This window comes from Bos taurus, chromosome 7 (assembly GCF_002263795.3).
Source record: "Bos taurus isolate L1 Dominette 01449 registration number 42190680 breed Hereford chromosome 7, ARS-UCD2.0, whole genome shotgun sequence".
In the NCBI taxonomy this organism is placed as follows: domain Eukaryota; kingdom Metazoa; phylum Chordata; class Mammalia; order Artiodactyla; family Bovidae; genus Bos; species Bos taurus.
This window is the reverse complement of record NC_037334.1, coordinates 58627650-58649627: the sequence shown is the minus strand read 5'-3', so window position 1 is coordinate 58649627 and position 21978 is coordinate 58627650. Positions and strand designations below refer to the sequence as shown.

Here is a 21978-nt window from a genome sequence, read left to right as displayed (position 1 = left end):
ACGTGTTTGTCCCTTCACCACCACCGTGCTTACCTCCCTGTCTTGCTGAGGCTGCTGACATCTGTAGAGATACACCGTGTCTCAGGACCAAAAGCTACGCAGCTGGAGAGGAAGTATGCCTGTTCTCCTCTCCCCTCCTTCTCCTTAATGGCTTAACCTATAAGCTTGGAAGCTGGTTTTAATTTTACATTTTCTGTGTATACGTGTGTTTGTTTTTAAAAAATTTCCCCACTTAATTCTTTCAAGGAGAACTTTATTTGAAATTATACTCTCTTTCCCCCCCAAGCCAATCTGTGTCCCATATCTTGATGCGATTACTTTGTTTGGGGAGATTGATAAATTCAGAGTGGAGTTTCTGGTTTATCCAACCAAGTTGGTTTAAATTATGGCCTTAGAAAGGGTTTGCAACAACCTAAAACATTTTAGAACAGTTGAATGTAATCCTCTTCTGCTTCTAGAAAAATCCATCCTAGATTTATTCCACAAAGAAGGTATGTTTTTGTTTTGTTGTGTTGTCATTCCAGTTATTTCATTGCATGCTCTATCTCAGATTCTTTGCTGTGAGAAATCAACTTAGCATTGGTTGGTTAAGGCCAGGAAGAGAAATAAGAAATGCATTATTCCAACCCTCTTATTTTAAGGATTAAGAAAATGTGGACCAAAGAGGGAAGATAACTTGCCAGAGGTCATGCAGAGAAATAGTTTTTGAAAACATGAGGCAAAGGACTCATTTCCTTTGCTCTGGTTCAGTTCTTTTCTCACATTTTTTTTAGGGGTAAAATGTGAAGGGTGTGTTATGAGCAGATTTGTATCCACTTGAAATTCATGTGTTAAAATTCTGACCCCCTAGTACCTCAAAATGTGACTGTGCTTGGAGATAGGGTCTTTAAAAGAATAATTAAGTGAAATGAATTCATCAGAGTGGGCTCTGATCTGGTGTGATGGGTGTCTTACAAGAACAGATTAGGACATGGACACCCAGAGAAGGACACAGGGAGGAGAAACTGGGCAAGCTGAGGAGGGTGGCCTCAGAAGGAAGTAACCCTGCTGACACCTTGACCTTGGACTTGGAGCCTGCAGAACTGTGAGAAAATAAACGTGTGTTGTTTAAGACAACCAGTCTGTGGCACTTTGCTGTGGCAGCAGCAAACTAGTATGGAGGGAAGTTAAGAACAATGACATTTAAAATTCAAATTTTCAGATTTGTAAAGCTCTTAGTGAACAGGAAGGGGAAACCCAGGTAATTAGTTTTTTAAGGAAATAATGCCATGCCAAAGCCTGTACTAACTTGATTTTCAATCATAATTTTGTATATGGCATCTCATTTCATGCTATAACATGCCTAAAGCTATATATAGCTCCACCTTATAGATGAGGAAACTGAGGCTCAGACATTTAACTTATCTAAATGTATGTATTTATTGACTAAGTGGTGAAGGTTCGTCCAAATTCATCTCCTTGCCTGACTTTAAAACCTTCATCCATTACACTGAAGTTGACCTGAGCTATTTAGTAACCACTGTTAGGAAGTTGCTTAAAGATAGGAAGGGAAAATTTTCAGTCACCTGGAATCCACTTGATCGATTGATCAGGAAATAGTTGGCTGTTGATTTTAGGATAAAAATGGAGATCAGGGAAATTTTAAGATAACATATTTGAGTATCTCTTCCCAGTGGGTTCACATGTCAAAATGAAACCACATTCTCCACATAATGAAAAATTCATGTTCACAGTGATGGACCCTAGGCCCTAAAGAAATCTGACCCATCAGAAGAGAATCAGTTACCCATGCTGGGTCATATTTGCTAAGGCAGGAAAGCAGACCCATACATACATCTGTTACACAAGGGGGCATAGAAACAGTCTATGCCAGAGTTTTGCCACTGCATATTTTACTTTTATTTTATTTTTATTATTTACTTACTTATTTTGGTATGGCACTTAGGGTCCTAGCTCCCCAGCCAGGAATCAAACCTGCATCCCCTGCAGTGGAAGTGTGGAGTCTTAACCACTGGTCCGCCAGGTCTTATTGCTGAAAAAAGACCTGATAAATGTGTAATCAACCAAAAAAATCAAATGAACTTAAGCTGCTGGTAAAATCTTTTGTTAGGATATGGGAAATAGAAGATGCTTTAACTACTGAACATTGACAACTCTCTTACAGCAGTGTCGTCCCTGTTTTAAGGTAGTGTGGTCTATCGTTCTTAAACATATGGGTTAAACTTATTTTCATGTCCCCCTGGCAACTCCGATGGGTTAAGAATCTGTCTGCAATGTGGGGGACCTGGGTTCGATCCCTGATGGAGAAGATCCCCTGGAGAAGGGAATGGCAATGCACTCCCGTATTCTTGCCTTGGAGAATCCTATGGCCAGAGGAGCCTGGCGGGCTATAGTCCATGGGGTCGCAAAAAGTTGGACATGACTGAGTGACTAACACTTTCAAACTTACTTGGACTTTATCAGTAAGAATATACAAGCAAGTTGAGAGGTGCCTGGGCTTTGCTTACAACAGATCCTGGGGACAAGGCCCAGCCCAGCTATATACCTGCTGTGTAACTTATTGGGCTCTATCTTTCGAAGAGACTCTTGATCCAGCCACATTTCCCCATTTTTTCATCCCTGCCACCACCACCTTGCTAGAGCTTCCATCACCTTACTGCAGGAGCCTTCCACTGGTCTCAGTGCCCCCATGTTGCTAGCCATCAGGTCATTTCTTCATGCATGAGTGAAGTGATCCTTTAACTTGTAAATCAGATCAAGTCACTCCCCAGGTCAAAAATTTGTTTTGGAGACTTCCCTGGTGGTCCAGTGGTTAAGAATTTGACTTCCAGTGCAGGGGACATGGGTTCAATTCCTGGTCAGGGAATTAAGATCCCCTGTGCCTCAGGGCAACTAAGCCCACGTAACACAGGGAAGACCCAACGTAGCCAAAACAAACTCTGTTGCACTTGGAATAGCACCCAGACGACAGTGCTCAAGGTTCCACATGGCCTGGCCCCTACTATCTCCACTGCCTCTGGAGTATTGGCATCAGACATCTTCCCTTCTCTCTCTCTCTCTCACCTAACATGTGCAGCTCAGAGCTCCTTCACTCTCTGCACCCTTGGAGATGGGAACAGTCTTTTCTAGGAGTCTTTATTTGTGAAGCTCAGTTCTGCAGACAGCTTCTTAGATGTGCCTTTTCTTGAAAACCTAGTCAGAAGCAGTCCCAGACCATTCCAACCCTCCACCACCCCCTCACCTTCTTTCTAAATGTCACTTATCACTGTTGAAATTACACTACTTAGTAGCTGACTTAATCTTTGCTGTTTCAACTGCTACAGTTGTAAGGTCAGGGATTTAATTTTGGTCACTCATGTGTCCCTAGTACTGTGAATGGGAGGCATTTACAAACATTACACGAAGGAATGAATAGATAAATAAATGAATGAATGGAAAGGCACACTGTTCCTTTACCTTAAACACATGTGCTTTTCCTCAGTAAGCAGTCTGGGGAGGACGGGTGTCCAGAAAATAGGGTTATCAGAAGACAACTATGTCTGTGAATCTGTTTCTATTTTTATATAGATGCATTTGTATTATTTTTTAGGTTCTATAAGTGATATCATCTAATATTTATCTTTCTCTGACTTATTTCACTAAGCATAATATTTTCTAGGTCCATCCATGTTGCTGCAAATGACAATATTTCATTCCTTTAAGGTTGAATAATATTCCATTGCATAAATATAGCGCATCTTTAAAAAAAACTTCTATTGTGTATAGTTGCGTGTTATATTGTTTTCTGCTGTGTAGCAAGTGAATCACTTATGCTGCATGCCCAAAACTAACTCAATATTTTGAATCAATTATACTTCAATTAAAAAATCAAAAATTAAAAAAAAAGACAGCTAAACTATCTGTCTCGTGGTCTAATCTCAAGTGAATGAAGTGATCAATGAAAGATGAAAAGACTTGGGATAATGGACACAAGTCCTAACACATAGATGAAAACCTGCTGCTTCTGAGATGACTTGTAAAGACTGGCAGAAGTTATAACTTATGCTATTTTTTAGACACAATTTAATACATGTCACAATGTACATCTTATTCTATTATGCAGAAGATATCTGCAACTGTAAACCTCAGCAGCCCAAGCATTTTTGGAAACATTCCTGAGCAGAGACATGTCATAAAAGAATGGATTAGTGTGGAACTATTCCAAAGAAGGCTGTTCTCTGGTGTTAGAATCACAGAATGTGAGCTAGTGACCACTGGGAAAAGAAGCTTGTAACTCATGGCTTTGCAGGTAGGGATGAAGTCGGTGGGCCCCCAGGCACAGAGAATCAGTTCCTATAATGTCAGCATGGCATTTCCAAATAGAAAGCAGTCTTGAGTATATTCCAGGAGGTACCTTTTGGGTAAGCCTTGGGTCTACCTTGAAGGTGAAGAATCCTTTTCTTATTAACTGCCTACTCATTTTATTTTTGAGTTCTGGTCGTTTTCAAGTGGTGCCTCAATTGTATTTATTTCAAAGTTTCATTTCATTCAAGGTCTTCCTGATCTCTTGAAGTCTTTGTTTTCAGGAGTGTCTGCAGTTTTCTCTGTCAATAGAACTCAGAGAAGTTTGGGGCTTAAAAAATAGTCAGAGTCAAAAATAGTGCTTAACCACCTATTGATCAAATGAAAGCAGAGCTGTGGGTTTGCAGGTTCCTAGGCAGTCAGAAGGTGTGACCCAGAGAGTCAGTCATCACCATTGTCATCTTCTTTTGTCAAGAAAAGAGCCAGAAAAAAGAGAAAATGCCTCATCCCCCTTGTTTCCCATACTTCTTAGGAAGTGTATTTGGGTTCTGATAGGAAGGTAGTTAAGACATATATGTTAACTAAAAAGAGGTGGAAAGTCAGGCTACTTTTCAAAGATAGAGACAAAAGTGGGTAGTCATCCAGCTGAGAGACATTGACCTGAGATCTGAGTTCATCTTTTAAAGAAACATGCATTTCTTGAGCACCTACCATGCACTGGGATTTGGGCTAGACCTTAGTCCTTTGGGACAGATATCATTCCCCTCATTTTATAGCCAGGGCTGTGAGTCCAAAGCTCTTCTCATTTCATCATTCATTGAGCTGCCCTGGCACTGACTCACCACCTGGACTTCACGACGGAGCAAACTGGGAGCATCTCGGGTCTTTGAAACAGCTCCTCCCTCCCACACTCTCTCTCCAAGGGCCCTTTCCACGGCAGCGTGGTGCGAGCTACAACACGGTAGCTGTACATTCTTGACACATCTGCCACTGGCCAGTTTTAGGAGGCTGCAGAAGCCATTGGTTGTGTGCTTGCAACCGCAGTCACCAGGCAGCCCCCGCCAATTTTAGAAGTACAGGGTGAGACTTGGAGGAGAACTCCCGTAGCCTCCACAAATAGATGGGGAACAATTGCCTGTCGTTTGCAGGTGCTGCTCACACATTCCAAGGCCCAAGCATGATTGCTCCTCTTGGAATTGCATTTTGGCTGGCTTTCAGCTTTACTGAAAGAGTTTTTTGTTTCTGAGCAGCAATAGGGTGGGGATTCACTAGGCTTCCCTGTCAGTCCAAAGACCCAGTCAAAGCCGGCTGCCAGATGCCCATGATCAAAGTGGAGAGAGAACTGCTTCTAAAAGAGGGAAGTAGGTCCCATTCAGCGGACAGCAGCCCCAAGAGGCGAAGTGCTTTGCTCAGAGTTGCAGAGCTGGGGCCAGAATCCAGGTCCTGACTCCCATTTCAGGAGCCTGGACTATCCTTCATTCCCATTCAGTTGGTATAGCCATCTTAGTGTGGAGTTAACGCAATTCCAGCCATCAGCTTCTGACCAGTCTCTTAAATCTCAGGTCCTTTTCCCTACCTATGTGCTGTGTGACTGACAGCACCTCAGAATTATTCTTCATGTTCTTGCACCCCAACTTCATGACTCTCCTTTCAATTCTCCATGTTTATTAATGGCTTCTTTCTGACCAGCTTGCCTTGACATGTCATTCGCCTTTGGCACATCACTTCCTATTTGTCTGTCTGTCTGTCTATCAAAATGTAGTTAATTTACAATGTTGTGTTAGTTGCAGGTGTCAGCAAAGTGATTCAGACACACCCGCATATATATATATACACACATACATAGATATCATTTTTCAGATTATTTTCCATTATAGTTTATTACAAGATTTGAGTATAGTTCCCTGTGTTCTCCATTAAGACCTTGTTGTTTATCTATTGTATATATAGTAATTTGTATCTGCTAATCCCAAACTCCTGTTTATCTCTCGCCCACCCCTTTCTCCTTTGGTAACAATAAGCTTGTTCTCTATGTCTGTGAGTCTGTATCTGTTTTGTAAATAAGTTCGCTTATGTCATTTTTTTAGATTCCACATGTGAGTGATACCATATGGTATTTGTCTTTCTCTGCCTTTACTTCACTTAGTATGACAGTCTCTGGGTCCATCCATGTTGTTGTAAATGGCATTATCTCATTCTTTTTGATAACTGAATATTGTTCCATTGTGTGTGTATATATATACACCACATCTTCTTTATCCATTCATCTGTCACTGGGCATTTAGGTTGCTTCCTAGATACTGTAAATAGTGTCACATCACTTTCTATTACCCTTCCTTGCTAAGCAGGTTCCAGCTTTTCTCCGAAGTGTATCGTATGTGTTCTAATCCATGCTCTTCCTGTCACCTGGAGCACAGCAAACTCCTTGTTCTCTTTTGTATAATTTTCTGCATTAAATCACTTTTGAAAGTTATAAAATGACATATGTTTTGTGCAACTAGTGAAATAATGTATAGAGGAAAAAGAGAAAAAAAAGTTTCTCTACCTCCGCCCTTTGACTCCCTGTCTCTTGCCATTCCTAATGTCGATGATTTGATATGCATCCCTCCAGACCTTTCTGCTGCTCACATGGAAACATAATAAACATATTTACATGTAGTATATTTGTTTGCTTTTGCAAGAACAGTATCGTATTTGACACATTGAAATGTACTCATGTTCGATATTGCTTCAGTTCAGGATTAAATTTAACCTGTTTAAAAGTCTCTGCGTCATAATCCGCAGTGTGGCCGTGTTCAGTTTATTAAATCGTGTCCCATGGCTGGCCGTTCAGGGACTGGACTCGATGTTTTCTTTCTGCCTCTCCAGCTGCCATCTCCAGGATTTTCTGTATTGCTCCGTGCCCTGGACCTGTCTGGGCTGCATCAGTAGGTCCTTTGCCCTTGGGCTCGGGTTTGGATTTAGTTCACGTGGTGCCACTCAGTGTTGAGGGAGGGTGGACGGTGAAGTCAGGGTATTTCGCCCTGACTCCATGCTGCTGGGTGACTGTGGAGTGGTGGTGTGCCCCTGCTGCAGGGCACATCTCCTGGCAGCGCCCTCTCCGTATACCTGCCCCCACTTTGACTCTGGTGATCACTCCTCTGGCCTCGTTGGGCCTGGGGATGGTGTGACTCCCTGTTGTTGGTGGGCCCTGGGGGCTGCCCATCCATTTAATCTCCCTAAAGCCTGCCCATGCCTTGTTAAATAATCCCTTTGTTAAATGCTCTTTAATAATCCACTCTGAGTCTTCCATCTGTGTCCTGGCATCCTGAGCAATAAAGATCTTCCTTTTTTTCCCCACTGACATTTGCTATTACTTTCTAACTAGTTCCTTCCTTTATCTTGAGCATGTTCATTCTGTCAGGTTTTCTTTCAAACTCTGGGGTTGTATTTCACTCATTTTCTCAAACTCCTTCCTGAGCTCTCCAGGACCCATGGGATAAAGGTGAAACCCAAAGCCAGTCGTCGTTTGCATCTCCCGCTTCCAGGATACGAAGTATGAGGGACGCCACCCATTTCTACAGCTTCCTCCCTGAAATGCATGTCTTGCATTGATAGATTTGGTCTCACGGTGACTGGTTCTGTGACACCAGACCCTGTGCCTTCCTCCCCCCGCCCCAAGATGCCGTGTGTTCATCAACTCAGTGGGGAGAAGAACAGATAATTCATTTCATGGAGGAGTAATTGAACAAAATGTACATAAAGCTTGTAAGAGTTTCTGGCATGTTGGAACTTTTCAGTAAATGCTGGTTATGAATTACTCTTCACTCACTCTGATCAGAATTCCTGCCCTTCTGCACATCTAATGCAACATCTTCACAGCCAGTAGTCACACAAGTGTACATTTCAGGAATGAATTATTAAAACTGCTTATCCCTAGAATCAAGGCCTGGTTGAAATTTCAGGCCCTCTTCCCTGATGAACGAAGCATTTGGCTCTCACACAGGCTGTTGGGCTAAGGGGACATAGTCTGCTGTTTGAATGTAGCTAGACTCCAATTTCCTAGTCTGATTATGAGTATGGAGCTTTCCTCCATAGCTCGTGGATTTGAGGCCTCAAAAAACAATGCCGCACAAATGAAACAAACAGAAAAAAACCCAAATAGCAACAAAACACAAAACTCTCATATAAATCCAGACCAAAGTTGGCCAGGAATTAAGTCTCTTAAACTATGGACTTTTTGTCAGTCTCTGTTCTACTTTACACTTGTCCTGAGCAATACAATGTGTTTCTCAGGTGCTTTATATCTAATAGTAGTAGCAACCAACATTTGTACTGCCATTTAGATTTGCCTTTAATTGGACATGTCCATAATCAGAGCAATAAATAGAGGTGGTAGCACAATAGAGAAATTAGTAGAAATATTTGTGATGCCTGCCACTCATGGAGCCTTTTCTATAAGTGCCCAACACTACATCATCATATTTAATTCTCACAGTAGCCCTGGGAGGTAGGCAGTTACCTGTATTTTACAATAAACAAATGGACCTTTCACTCAACCAGAGATGCTGAGGCCCAGAGATGGATCCATTGAGTCACTTGCCTAAAATCACACAGTGAGTCAGTAGCAGAGATGCCAACACAGCTTTGGCTTCCAGACTCCCTTGGTCACTGCTGCACTTCTGGATGGCTCTGAGAACTGCGATTAGGGCTGGTTTCCATCCAGACGGCAGCCTTTCCATTTTCCTCTCCCCTAAGCCCAGCTGAGGATGTACCACATTTTTTTCTTGTGCCCAGATTTGGTACATCCTATTTTCTGATGAGGCATGCTTGTCCTCACTCTAGATTTACTCCACCCTGCCCTCTCCCTCCTCCTCCCTAACCTTTTGACCCGGTGAGCCTGCCTAATCCCCAGCACCCTCCTCCCTCTGCTCTGCTGCCCAGGATCTGGGACATCCCTGTGACTCTGCTTCAGGCGCTGCTCTTACTTCTGACAAAGCAACCCATGGCGACCCATACAGGTCCTTGTTTCAAGAGCAGGGAGGGTGGTCCTGCAGTTACATTACGTCATTTTAGATGATTCTGAAAGAGGGCATTCGATAACGTTGAACCACATAGAAAGAAATTTTGTCTCCTTTCAGGTGAAGGAAAAAGTCTTCAGGTAGTGGTGATTTGTCTTGAACACCCTCCCTGCCCCCCCAACACTGGGTAATCTACCTTTTAACAGAGGTAGCAGATCTGAGGCCCATCCTTCAGAATCCTTTTGAGGACGGAAGAATGCAGCCAAAATTTCATGAGGTTTTTATTGTGTTCATTCCTGGGTTTACTGTCTATTTTTGGTAAGTGATACTAGCTTAGAATTTATGGGAGTGAGACAGTGTTTACTTTAAAAATACATTTATTTCAGGATAATATTAAGGAAATAACAGTACAGTTTGTACCAGGATCTGTCCAGTGTCTTGGAAATACACAGTGAGGACTGAGGTTTGGGCTTCACAAGCCCAGCTGACCTTCCTGCTTGAGGATAGGATGACTTTGTGGCTCCTTCTGTTCATCGCTGGGTCATCTCTCCCCTTGTCATCCTCTGGTTCCTGGCCAGGTTTTCCACTTGTGCTTATCCGTGTTTGGGACCCTGTTCAAGATTGGGAGAGCGTTATCGGGGGCTGGGATTAAGATGCCATCCACAGTTCATTCCGCCACTCCAGTCTGACCCAGGCAGCCACGTCACTTGTCTGGCCCTTTGATAACCATGTCTTCAAATGGTGAACATGGAGTTGTAGGGGGAGTAATGCACACAGCTGGCTTTGGTGTTCTGGTTCAGAAGACGGGGCCGCCACCTTGCCCTGGTTAATCCTGCCCTTGGCCACTGCTTCCTCCACCTTATGGTTGGCCCTCCAGGGCCAAATCGAGCCCTTTAAAGAAAGTGGAAACAGTGCTTGCTGTTCGTTACGCATTATATATAGTGGGCTATGTTCTGAGGGGAATGTCCCCTGTTAGCTTCCATGGTGCACACTTAGTCATAAGTATATTTGGGTGATGAGAGAAAGGAGGTATTCCTTTTTCTTTTTTTCGGCAATGCCACGTGGCATGTGGGATCTTGGTTCCCTGACCTGGGGTTGAACCCATGTCCCCTGCATTGGAATCGCAGGGTCTTAACCCCTGGACCACCAGTGATGTCCTGGAGGAATGTTCTTGAGATTCACCTGTAGCAGTTCAGAGTTCTGAAATAGCCAGCCCTGTACATCTGCCCCCGGCTTCAACAAAGACTCAGAGCCAAGAGGCTGCATTGCCCTCCAGGAAGTCTTCTTTTCTCCCTGACCTCACTCTCTCTCTCTGTCTCCATGGCATGTTTGTCACTGAGGGGCCTGGAAACTGATCCATGCTTTGGGCAGGGAGAGCGAGTTTGGGGGCTGGTTTCAGACCTCGCCACCCACTCCGCATTCTTGAAGGAGGAGGGCATGTAGATTGTTATCTGCTCACGGAGCCTTATTTCCAAAGGAATAATGACCTGGACGGGCCGTGGGAACCTGCCCTTTGCGGGTGGGTGTAAACAGAGAAGTTTTGGCTGACCTTGGCTGCTGGTGGCAGGAGCTGAGAACAGTTGCTGGGGGTTGGCTGGGGACTGGCGTCTCTGGAATTCCCTTTATGGAAAGGCCTGTTAGATTTTGATGAACAGAGTGTTGGTTCAGTTCTTCTAGAGTGTTTGTGAGAGGGGCATTGTACGGCAGCCATTATGATTGGAAGAAAGAATAACCATAATAGTAACTCCGATGTACTAAGATCCATACATTCCCAAGCAGAGACTCACCATCATCCTAACCAGCACCCTCAGAGAAAGTGATCATTGTCCCCCATTTCACAGATGAGGTAACTGAAGCCTAGAGAGGTGAAGTCACTCATCCAAACACAGGTAGTGTTTCTTTGAGAAGTCAAACTCCTCACCCAAGGTTGCATATTCAACAGCAGAGATGGGTTGAGAAGGCTGCTCTCCAGCCTTGTCAGTACCTTTTTCTGAATCCCATAGTGAGTCAACCAGGACTGTCTTAGAAAGCCTTTACTCCGTCTTCTTTAAATGATGCTGCTTTAGGAAAGAAAAGTAACAAGATTTCATGTGTGTAGTCTATCCATCTTGTTTATTCTTAAGAATGGGAGTGTTTTTAGGGAGTCAAATCTAATTATACAGATGGGATTTTATTTTAAATAACCACCTGTGCCTTCATCTGGACTTAAAAGGATCTTGAGTCCCCACTGAGGGTCGGAGTCTGTGCTTTGTGATTTGAACACAGGTAATAAAAGATTTGACTGTAGAAGATTCCATCTCCAGTTTATATCCTCTTTTTTTTTTTTTGTCCTTCCTCGGATTAGAGTTTTTGTTCTGAGCTGCTGGAATGTCTGCAGAGCAGAGAACAGATGTGTCCTGAGTACTGTCCCGGGGCTGACTTTATTGCCTGGGAAGAAATCCATGGAGGGCTCTGGTTTCTCTGGGAAACATATTCATATTAGCTCAGATGGAGGTGGTAATTTAAGTCCTTCAAGTTGAATACTAGGTGAGGAATACTGAAATGGGAGCCGGCATCCCCAGCCAGCTTGAGTTCAAGATTCTGTCCTTGCATTCGCTAGTCTAGTTGGAATCATAGCCATTGTTAACAGCATTTGCTTGTGGGTTTTCTTTCTCCCCCTTCCTCCCTCTGCACCTCTGTCTTTTCTCACTCCTTTCCTTCTTCTTTTTTCTCTCTGTCTCTCTTCTCTCCCATTTTCTCACAAACTCTTAATTTTTTATAGTTGATTTCTCTGATCATTATCATACTCTAGTGAAGGAAAAAAAAAGTTGGACTTTATCAAATGTCAAGGGCCTCTGCTATCCTGGATAGTAAATCAGGTCTCTCTGTAAAATGCATTAATTGGGAGATTGGGATTGACATATACACACTATTGATACTGTGTATAATCATATAGATAATGGCTTCCCTGGTAGCTCAGCTGGTAAAGAATCTGCCTGCAATGCAGGAGCCCACAGTTTGATTCCTGGGTTGAGAAGTTCCCCTGGAGAAGGGATAGGCTACCCATTCCAGTATTCTTGGGCTTCCCTGGTGGCTTAGACAGTAAAGAATCTGCCTGCAGTGTGGGAGACCTGGGTTCGATCCCTAGGTTGGAAGATCCCCCGGAGAAGGGCATGGCAACCCACTCCAGTATTCTTGCCTGGAGAATCCCATGGACAGAGGAGCCTGGCAGGCTACAGTCCATGGGGTCGCAAAGAGCTGGATACTACTGAGCGACTAAGCACAGTACATAATATAGGTGACTAATGAGAACCTACTATATAGCCCAGGGAACTCTACTCAATGCCCTGTGGTAACCTGAATGGAATAAAATCCAAAAAAGAGAGGATATATGTATATGTATGGTTGATTTACTTTGCTGTATAGAGGAAACTAATACAACATTGTAAAGCAACTATACACCAAAAATTTTTTTGAAAAACACACAAACACCATTAGGCCATAAGGAGCAGGTCTGATGCACTGACTTTACAGGGAGTGGTTTACAAGTGATTGGATTCCTGAAGTTTCCTACCACAAAGAAAGCATTCCTGCACTGGACTTGTCATATTCAGTATCAGAAAGAGCCACCTGGCATAAGGTTTACGGATTATTGGTGCAGTAGCCTCAGGTGGAAAGCAGTCAGGAGCCAAGAGATGGAAGACCTGGATTTGCTTCCAGCTGCAACTAATCAACTCTGTCACTTGGAGAAAGTCATCTCTCTCTCTGTGTAGATCTTCCATTTAGAAAATGGGAACAATAGTCCCTCCCCCGTAAGTTTCTTAATTCAAAGCATTTTACTAAACTTTAAAGTACTGTAAATAATGAGTAGAATAAACGGAACTAGTATTTATGGGTATTTACTACGTGTTAGCATGTTAGATATTTTATATATACATGTACACACACACACTTTTTCCCCTTCATCCCCCTTATTGCATTCCGGCCGCCACCCTGTGAGGTGAGCCTGGTATTAATACTACCACTGTGAGCTAATAAAACTGGGGTGCTGAGAGGTTACGTCCTAACTCAAGATCACAGTCCTGGTTAGGTAGTCGGCCTGATTCTCCCAGTACTGGGAGAACCCCGCGGAGCCCAGCTTGGTGGCTGGCACACCTGGAACCTGGCTGGGCTATAAGAGTGGGCTGCATTGAGTCCTGGTGGCCATGCAGCGCCTGAGGCAGCCACAGTCCTTGGTGGTTCAGTCTCTAATTAGCTTCATATTGGGTTCCAAACCCCCTCCAGGTTATTCCCATGTGCTCAGGAAGTGCCATCATTCTTTATAGGTGTTAATGCATGAGAAACATTGGTTGGCTCACGCCTACCAATGCAGGAGACATAAAAGATGCAGGTTCGATCCCTAGATCAGGAAGATCCCCTGGAGGAGGGTTTGGCAACCCACTCCAGTATTCTTGCCTGGAGAACCCCATGGACAGAGGAGCCTGGTGGGCTACAGTCCATAGGGTCACATAGAGTCAGACACAACTGAAGTGACTTAGCACACACTCACGCATGCATTAACCACTTTAATAAAAGTTTGGGGGACAAGCTGAGGACCCCAGGAACAGCATTTGCTTGAGCTCTGTGAGTTGTGGTTTTGATACTTCTGCTGTCCATGATAAAAAACAAATAATAATACTGTACTAAATAGAGCAGGGGTTTTATTATCCCCATATCTGAAACCTGTGCAAGGCCCCCACTTCATCTTTGTGCTCATTTAGATTTTTGATGATTGGGTCAAAATTATTTCAATAGCATTTGAACAGTTTTGAATGATGCCATCTCAGTGATATTAATTCCACTTGAGTCACCTCTTCTTATCCCTCTGATGTACAAGGTGCCTGGGATAGCTTTTACCCCCTTGTTGAGATTTGATGCTTACTGAAAGAAGTGATTATCCCCAGTGGCTCAGGACTGGATGTCCCCAGGCAGAAGATGGTCATATTTCATGACAGGGCTTAGTTCAGGCAGAGTAGCTGGCTCCTTTCCCCCAACCAGCTTATTTCAGCTCTTTGCTAGAAAGATAAAGAATATCAGAAAAGCACTGAGCTGTTAGAGGGAACTCTTAAAGTTACCAAGATTATTGTTGGTGTGAAGCTCCTGCTGGAGAAGCTTCTGTCACCTTCACAGACACACAAACTGTGTCTGGGGTGTGACTTGGTACTGGGCTGGCTGATGGCTGCCTAAGAGCCTTTTATAGAGCTTATCAAATACAGATTTGTTGGCCCAGAGCAGGACCTGGAAATCTATATTTTTATAATGTGCACCCTCGTTTGGAAAGCACAGTCGTAGGAGTGTCTCGTATAATTTTGCAATTACTGTTATTTTAGATAACAATAGCCTTCAATTAAAATGTTTTTCCTTAAAAGCCCAATTTTATGACCATTTCACATAATTTTCTGACTCAGATGGCCTTTCTATTCTTCTGATATAATACACCCTCCTATGTCCCACTCTTCATCCATTTATTTGACCAGCGTTTAACAGCTGTCTAAGACGGGTCCCAGCTGTCTAAGATAGGGTCATAAAGAGTCAGACACGACTTAGTGACTGAACAACAAGAGATGGGCCTCAGGAAATGAGCTAAAAAGATCAAAAGACACATAGTTCTAAGCCCACAGGAGCCTGTGGTGTAGCCAGGAGACCATTAAACAGTAAACCAATTCTTGTGGAATAATATCATTGTTTCAGCTACAGTGGGAACACCTAAAATTTGCTGGAAAGTCAGGTAATATATCCTGGGGTAAAAACCCTTTGAGGCTTAACAAAAGAGAGGATGGTTATCAATGGCAGGTGACCATAGGAGATGGCAGAGAGAATGGCTCTGCAAAGGCTTAGTGGCCAGAGAGCCATAGGTGTCAAGAACTGCACATTCTTTGATTTGCCACCATATGTGTAGAGCTGGTGGTAAAGAATCTGCCTGCCAATTTGGGGGGCACCAGAGATGAGGGTTTGATCCCTGGGGCAGGAAGATCCCCGGGAGGAGGGCATGGGAACCCACTCCAGTATTCTTGCCTAGAGAACCCCGGAGCCTGGCAGGGTACAAAGAGCTGGACATGACTGAGTGACTAACACACACACACACACACACACACACACACATTGGTAAAACACGTGATAGAAACGAGGGTGGACGTGCTGACAGAGGGCAGCTCACTAGGGGCTTGGAGACGGTGTGTGGTGGGAGTTTGTACTTGACCTCATTAGTGCATTTTCTTTGCCATGTATGTAAGTTTTTTCTCAACATCTCATTGATGTGTATCTTTTTTAAAAAAATCCTTCCCCCAACGGTACAGCATGATGAAATTGCTTGTTCTCACGCAATACCTTGGAAGCAGGAGAGACAGCAATAATTGGCTACGTCCCCAGTGGAGCCCTAGCTTCAATTCTCATCTTCTGGCCCTGTTCACAGTCTTTGATTTCGGAAGCCAGAAGTCAGCCTGTTTGTGGGGCATCCTTCTCCATAAAGCCTAGGTCCCTTTTGAAAGCCCTGTCTCACCAGTGTCATCTCATGTCCTCATCAGGTCCCTCCTTGATCCCTGAGTTCCCTCCACACTGATCTATTTCAGGTTTTCAAAGAAACACAACTTTTCTCCCGCCACAGGGCCTTTGCACACACGGTTCTTTCTGTCTGTAGTTCTCCTCCATTCCTAGCCTCTGTTTTAAAAAGCCCTGTTCCGTGCTGTGCTAAGTCACTTCAGTTGTGTCTGACTCTGTGTGACCCTATGGACTGTGACCAGCCAGGCTCCTCTATCCATGAGATTCCCCAAGAATACTGGAGTGGGTGACCATTCGCTTCTCCAGGGAATCTTCCCCACCCACGGATCCAACTGGTGTCTCTTAGGTCTAACCTGCAGTGGCAGGTGGGTTCTTTACCACTGGCACCACTTGGGAAGCCCCAAAAATGGGGACGGGGTGACGGCAAAGGTGGTCAAAAAAAAGCCCTATTCCCCTTTATTTGTGACGCTTGACATAATTTGACATTGTTTTACTTATTCTGGTGACTTTATTGCCGGACTTCTGCTTTAAGTTCCATCAAGCCAGGGACCTGGTGTGGCTCATTCCCTGCCACATCCTTACCACCTATTTAATAAAAAAAGGTTAGATACCTGTTTGCTGAGTGAGTGGATGTGTGAACGATGAGTGGATGAGTGGATGGATGGGTGGGTGTAGTTGAACTCTGTATGTTGAATTCGTAACAAACTACAGCCCACCATTGTTTTTCAGGCTCCTAAGAATTCTCTTCTCCCGCATGAACCCAGCAAAGCTATGTCCATCCTTCACGCTGTGCTCTAAGCTCCATTCATTTAATGGAATCTGTGATCTCTAAAGCTCACGGTGATCTGTTTCTCTCCTGACTTAGACATAAAATATATGTTTGTGTTTTGTTAATTACCTTGGAATGTCTGTGCTTTGTTTCCAGTTGGATCACTTACCCAGCTTTCATTTAGTTATGACTTTTAAAAAAGACTTTTCTCATAAGAAAAGCAATAAAGAAATATATTTCAGAGAATGTGAGAAATACTGAGCGTAGTATACTCAGTATACTGTGTGTACTGAGTTCATATATGAATCCCGCATAATTTCTCCTCCTTGAGTTATACATTTCACAATTTGTGTGCATATGTGTGCACGTATAAGCCTCCCGAATTTTAAACATAACATGATCCCCCTGTCATAAAGACTTTTCAAGGCTATTTCATTGTGTGCCTGACCCTAAGTTCCGTTTTCGAGACTTACTATTCAGTGCCAACAGAACACCAGACGGGACGCTAGACACCGAGGTAAGTGTTATCCTACTTAATGTTATTTAGTGCTTTCCAGAGAAAGATAATATAAAGAGTAGCTGCATTTCTAAGTGGCTGTGATAGGTTGCAGAAGAAAGAAGTGAAAGAATAATTTGAGTTATGGTTAAACAAGAAAGATTGGATCCCCAAGAGACACAGCCACTCAAATACTGAGTGCCCTGAACTCACAGGCGTCTTAAGACAGTGGTTCCTGCTAAACCTCTGAAACAAGGACTTGGGAGAACCTTGGGAGACCACTCTTCTCTGAAATCTAGCTGTAAGAATAACTCCTGTTTTCCTTCTTTTCTAGAGCGACCGTCTTCTGATCAAGGGAGGCAGAATCGTCAACGATGATCAATCCTTTTATGCTGATATTTACATGGAAGATGGCTTAATAAAGTATGTATATAGGACCCTTCGCTTTATCTGTTGAACTTTCTTCGCTAGAGACTCAGAAAGAAACTTGCTTCTTTTGCTTAGTAGACCAGTGCTTCTGTGTATTTCATTTCTCCTCTTTAAAAATGAATCTTTCATTTAGCCCTTCAGTCTGGATAATCCCTTTAAAATTGGATTTTAAACTAGCCGTAGTTCACTTGGATTGCATGAATGGGTGACAAATCTGAATTCAGTCACCCAAATGATGCTACAGGCCCCTTTGGGCAAGCTGCATTGGTGGGTGCTCTATGTGTTGTGAAGAAGTGGGTGATGTGACCATTGTCCTTAAGATCGTTGAACAACTCCACAAATTACAGTACCCTAAAAATAGAAGGCCCAGTATAATAGGTCTAGTCCCTTCTTTAGGGGCTCTTCCTGACCTAGGGATTGAACCCAGGTCTCCTGCATGCAGGCAGATTCTTTATCTGAGCTACCAGGGAAGCCCCACAATAAGTACCAAAGGAATTCAGGTAAAAATAAGTAATTTAGAAGTGCACGAATGGAGAAATCCCTTCAGAGGAAGGTTGTGAGGTGGAGAGGGCATTTAAACAGAACCTTGACTTAGGAAGGACTTGGTTGGGCAGTGCACAGATAGGACAAACGTTTCAGGCCAGGTTTCCCAGTAGACACTTCAGGGATATGTAATTACTTTACAGAATGGTTTGCCATTGGATGCCTGAAAGCAGCATAGCCAGATAACCTTTATGTGCAACTTCCTTACATAGTGATCTTTTAAAAAGGATTTGACCTATACATAGCCTTTCATCACATAAAGCAGGCTGCTTCCCCACACTGATAAGACGTAGTTTAGAACTAGTGTATCCAGCCCACCAAATGAGCCATCCCTGGCCTCATACAGTTTTATTTTTATATTATTCAGCTTCGTTGGCTAGCTTTAAGATTCTGGTTATAGGTCGCTTACTTATCTTTGAGAACTTGGCTTAGATAAAACTTTCTGTGGGTGGACATTCCTTACCAGCCCCTAAATCTAGGAGCTCTGATGAGTTTTTTTTAAGATTTTTTTTTTTTTAATGTGGACCATTTTTAAAAGTCTGTATTGAATTTGTTATGGTATTACTTCTGTTTTATGTTTTGGTTTTTTGGCTCTGAGGCATGTGGATCTCAGCTCCCCAGTGACGGATTAAACCCACACCACCTGCATTGGAAGGCAAAAAACCAGGGAAGTCCCTTCATAAGTTTTTAAAATACCCCATGCTTTTATCAATCATAGCAATTCTGACACTATTAGGCCCCCTTGAGGGCAAGCACCATATTAGGTTCTTCAGTGTATCTACAGCACTTAACCCAGTACTTGATACATAGAGACTTTTGTAAGAGCTGCCTTTTATTGAGTATATATCATAGTGTGTGCCAGGCATTAGAGTAAATGCTTTACAGGTCTCATCTCATTTAATCTGCCAGCAATTCTATGAAGTAGGTACTCTTATCACCCTCTTTTTCAGAGGAGGATAGAGAAGAAAGAGGAACAGAGAGAGTAACTTGCTAAACATCAACATATTAATTCATTGAATGAATGAACAAATGCAAGAATGAAGATGTTCACACTTTGTGGCTTTTCCGATTTGCATACGTTTTCGTAATAGAAGTAGGAAAAATGGTGTTATTAGGCAAGTCAACTGACATAAAAAATACTTTCTTCAAGATATAAGCCACAATTAATTTTATATTTTTCTCTTACTAAAAAATTATTCATGTAGTCTGCTCTCTTAGGAGCAAATGTGTTCCCTCATTTAGACATTTTCAGAGTTAGAAAAAAAAATTCAGTGCCTCATGCTTCTTCATTCCAGAGCTCATTAACTGATCATGGGACTTTTTGTGGTTGGCCCTTAAACACAGGCCCCGAATCCTTTGTGCAGTGATTCAGGCATCTACTACCACAGGTGAATATATAAACTGAATCTTCTTTGCTTTCACTATTAAAATAGACTGGAAGGCCACTTGCCAAGGACGTTATAGAAGGAATTTAACCATCCAACATGTGTGTTGGTGGTGGAGAGAACGGTGTATAAACATGATTTTCATCTAATCCTATAATTTGATATATCTTCAGCAACTTTCTTAACCCAGAGAACTTTGAAACAGAAATAATTCCTTTCAGTTTTTACAGAGTTGTGTGCCTGTGAGGGTTGATGGAGTGCCTGCTGTGTGGAAAGCAGCTGTCTCAGGCCATGGACCTGTACTGTGTCACATGCCATGGTAGAGTCATTGGAAACCAAATCAACTCTCTTCCCCCAGGGACCTGACAATCTTTTAGGGGAAATGATATGTCTGTCCATACAAAGCACATGACTTTACCCAATAATATCAATGTGTGTGTGTGTCCCCAGTCACCCAGTCATATCCAACTCTTTATGACCCCATGGACCGTAGCCCGCCAGGCTCCTCTGTCCATGGGATTTCCCAGGCAAGAATACTGGAGTGGTTTGCCATTTCCTCCTCCAGGGAATCTTCCCAATTCAGGGATGGAACCCACATCTCCTGCATTGGCAGGCGGATTCTTACCACTGAGCTACCAGAGAGGCCCAATAATATCAATATAATGCATTAAATTAGTAGAGTAGATGAGATCCAGAGGAACAAGAGGACTGTGTGAGATTATAACATTATAGTTATAATGTTATAACTTTATAACAGCTGATATTTATTGAATTTTTAAGTGCTTTACAGGGTTCTATGGACTTAACACAAATTAACATTTAATCTATACAATAGACCTATGAAGAAGGCTTTTTTAAAATTACATCTTACAAATGTAGGAATTGAGACATGGTGAGGTTAAGTTACTTGGCCTAAATCATAAAGTGAGCATTAGCAGAGCCACAATTGTGAAGCCACGGGAACCCACATGCAGGGCAGAGCCACACTCTTCAGTACTATACCTGGCTGTCAGTAGAAACTTGACCAAGGAGGGGAGATGGAAGCTAAGCCTTCAAGGATTATTATGACCTTGATTGACTCAGTGGAGAAAAGTGGGGGAAAGCATTTCTCTTTGGGACTAGGTATTATACCAGTTGTCAAAAATGGGTGGAAACGTGCCTACATAGACACACCCAAAAGAGGCAACTCTTCCCGCTCTTGGTTCTCAATTCCCTCAGAGGTGAATCAGTAAGGGAGGGAAATGGGAACACTTGCCAGTATCTGGACTAGAATGGAATTACCATCAAGGCTGCATTTTTTCCACAGTGTGTTTTGAATTGTGGTAACTCTGGAATGGCCCAGTGGTGATGTGGTAAGGGTGAAATCTTAGGGATGTCGGAAAGCTTAATTTTAGTTGTAGAACTTACATTTTGTCAAACCAGTGGAAGACTTCTTACTACCCCAGGAGAATGTCTTTCTTGGCTGGGTATAAACAAAAGCAGAAAGTGTTCATGCCACTGGCAGCGGGTCCATGTGTCTGCAAGGTAGGAGATGGTTCATAATAATGTAGATCCTCATGAGTCTTGAGTCTGCCTGGAATTAACTGGATGTTTATATCAAGGATGTGAACTGCACGTTTTTGGTCTATGAGGTTACGTTGTGCTAAGGGTAGTTGTATTTGTCACATGTCTTGTATAGTGTGCACTTGGCCTGCTCATTGGCTTCCTCCCCACCCCAGTTTGCCCCTCTCTGCCTCCCTGAGATGCTCTGAAGCTTCTTGGGTGAAGCTGTGTCTGGTGGAGGTGATCACAGTCCACTTCCTTGGCTTGAAGCTTCTCCTGAGCTGCTGACCACACAGAAGCAGCTGGTGTAGATATTTGCATCTTTGGCTTCCTCTGCCATTGGTTGTGATTGATAGATGAGCTATCAGGGAAGGATGGACTTGGGAGTGGGAATGGACTTGGGAATGCCCTAGACATATTCCATTTGTCATTAGGAGCACAGACGAACCCATTTAGACAGCAGAGTTCATGCACCTGTTCTTTAAAATGATTCTTTACCACCTCCTTCAATCTCTTCTAACAGTTCATTATTTTACAGCTGTTCAATCTTTCTGCAAATGTTCTTCCTGACCCTTGAATAAAGAGCTAAATGAAAATAAAAACACTGGGGTTCCCTGGTAGCTCAGCTAGTAAAGAATCTACCTGCAATGCAGGAGGCCCTGGTTTGATTGCTGGGTCGGAAGATCTCCTAGAGAAGGGATAGGCTACCCACTCCAGTATTCTTGGGCTTTCTTGTGGCTCAGATGGTAAAGAATCTGCCTGCAATGTGGGAGACCTGGGTGTGATCCCTGGGTTGAGAAGATCCCCTGGAGGAGGGCATGGCAATCCACTCCAGTATTCTTGCCTGGAGAATCCCCATGGACAGAGGAGCCTGGTGTGCTGCAGTACTTGGTGTTGCAAAGAGTTAGACATGACTGAGTGACTAAGCACACACAATAAAAACATTTATTAAAATATTCATTACACAGCCTATAGTCCAGCCACAGTCAAACCCAGGACACATGGTCTCACCAAACA

General features: G+C 43.2%; 1 protein-coding gene across 3 annotated transcripts in view; it reads left to right on the top strand.

Moving 5' to 3' along the window:
• The window catches only part of DPYSL3 (dihydropyrimidinase like 3), a 117313-nt gene that overhangs the window by 61179 nt on the left and 34156 nt on the right, over positions 1-21978 (top strand). For 2 of the 3 annotated variants that reach the window (XM_005209570.5, NM_001101068.1), the window contains exon 2: positions 17397-17485. In XM_005209570.5, coding sequence (XP_005209627.1) covers positions 17397-17485 — 89 coding nt within the window. Of the gene's footprint in view, positions 1-4201; positions 4289-17396; positions 17486-21978 lie in introns of those variants that run through there. The other variant, XM_024994066.2, reaches the window with a different exon arrangement.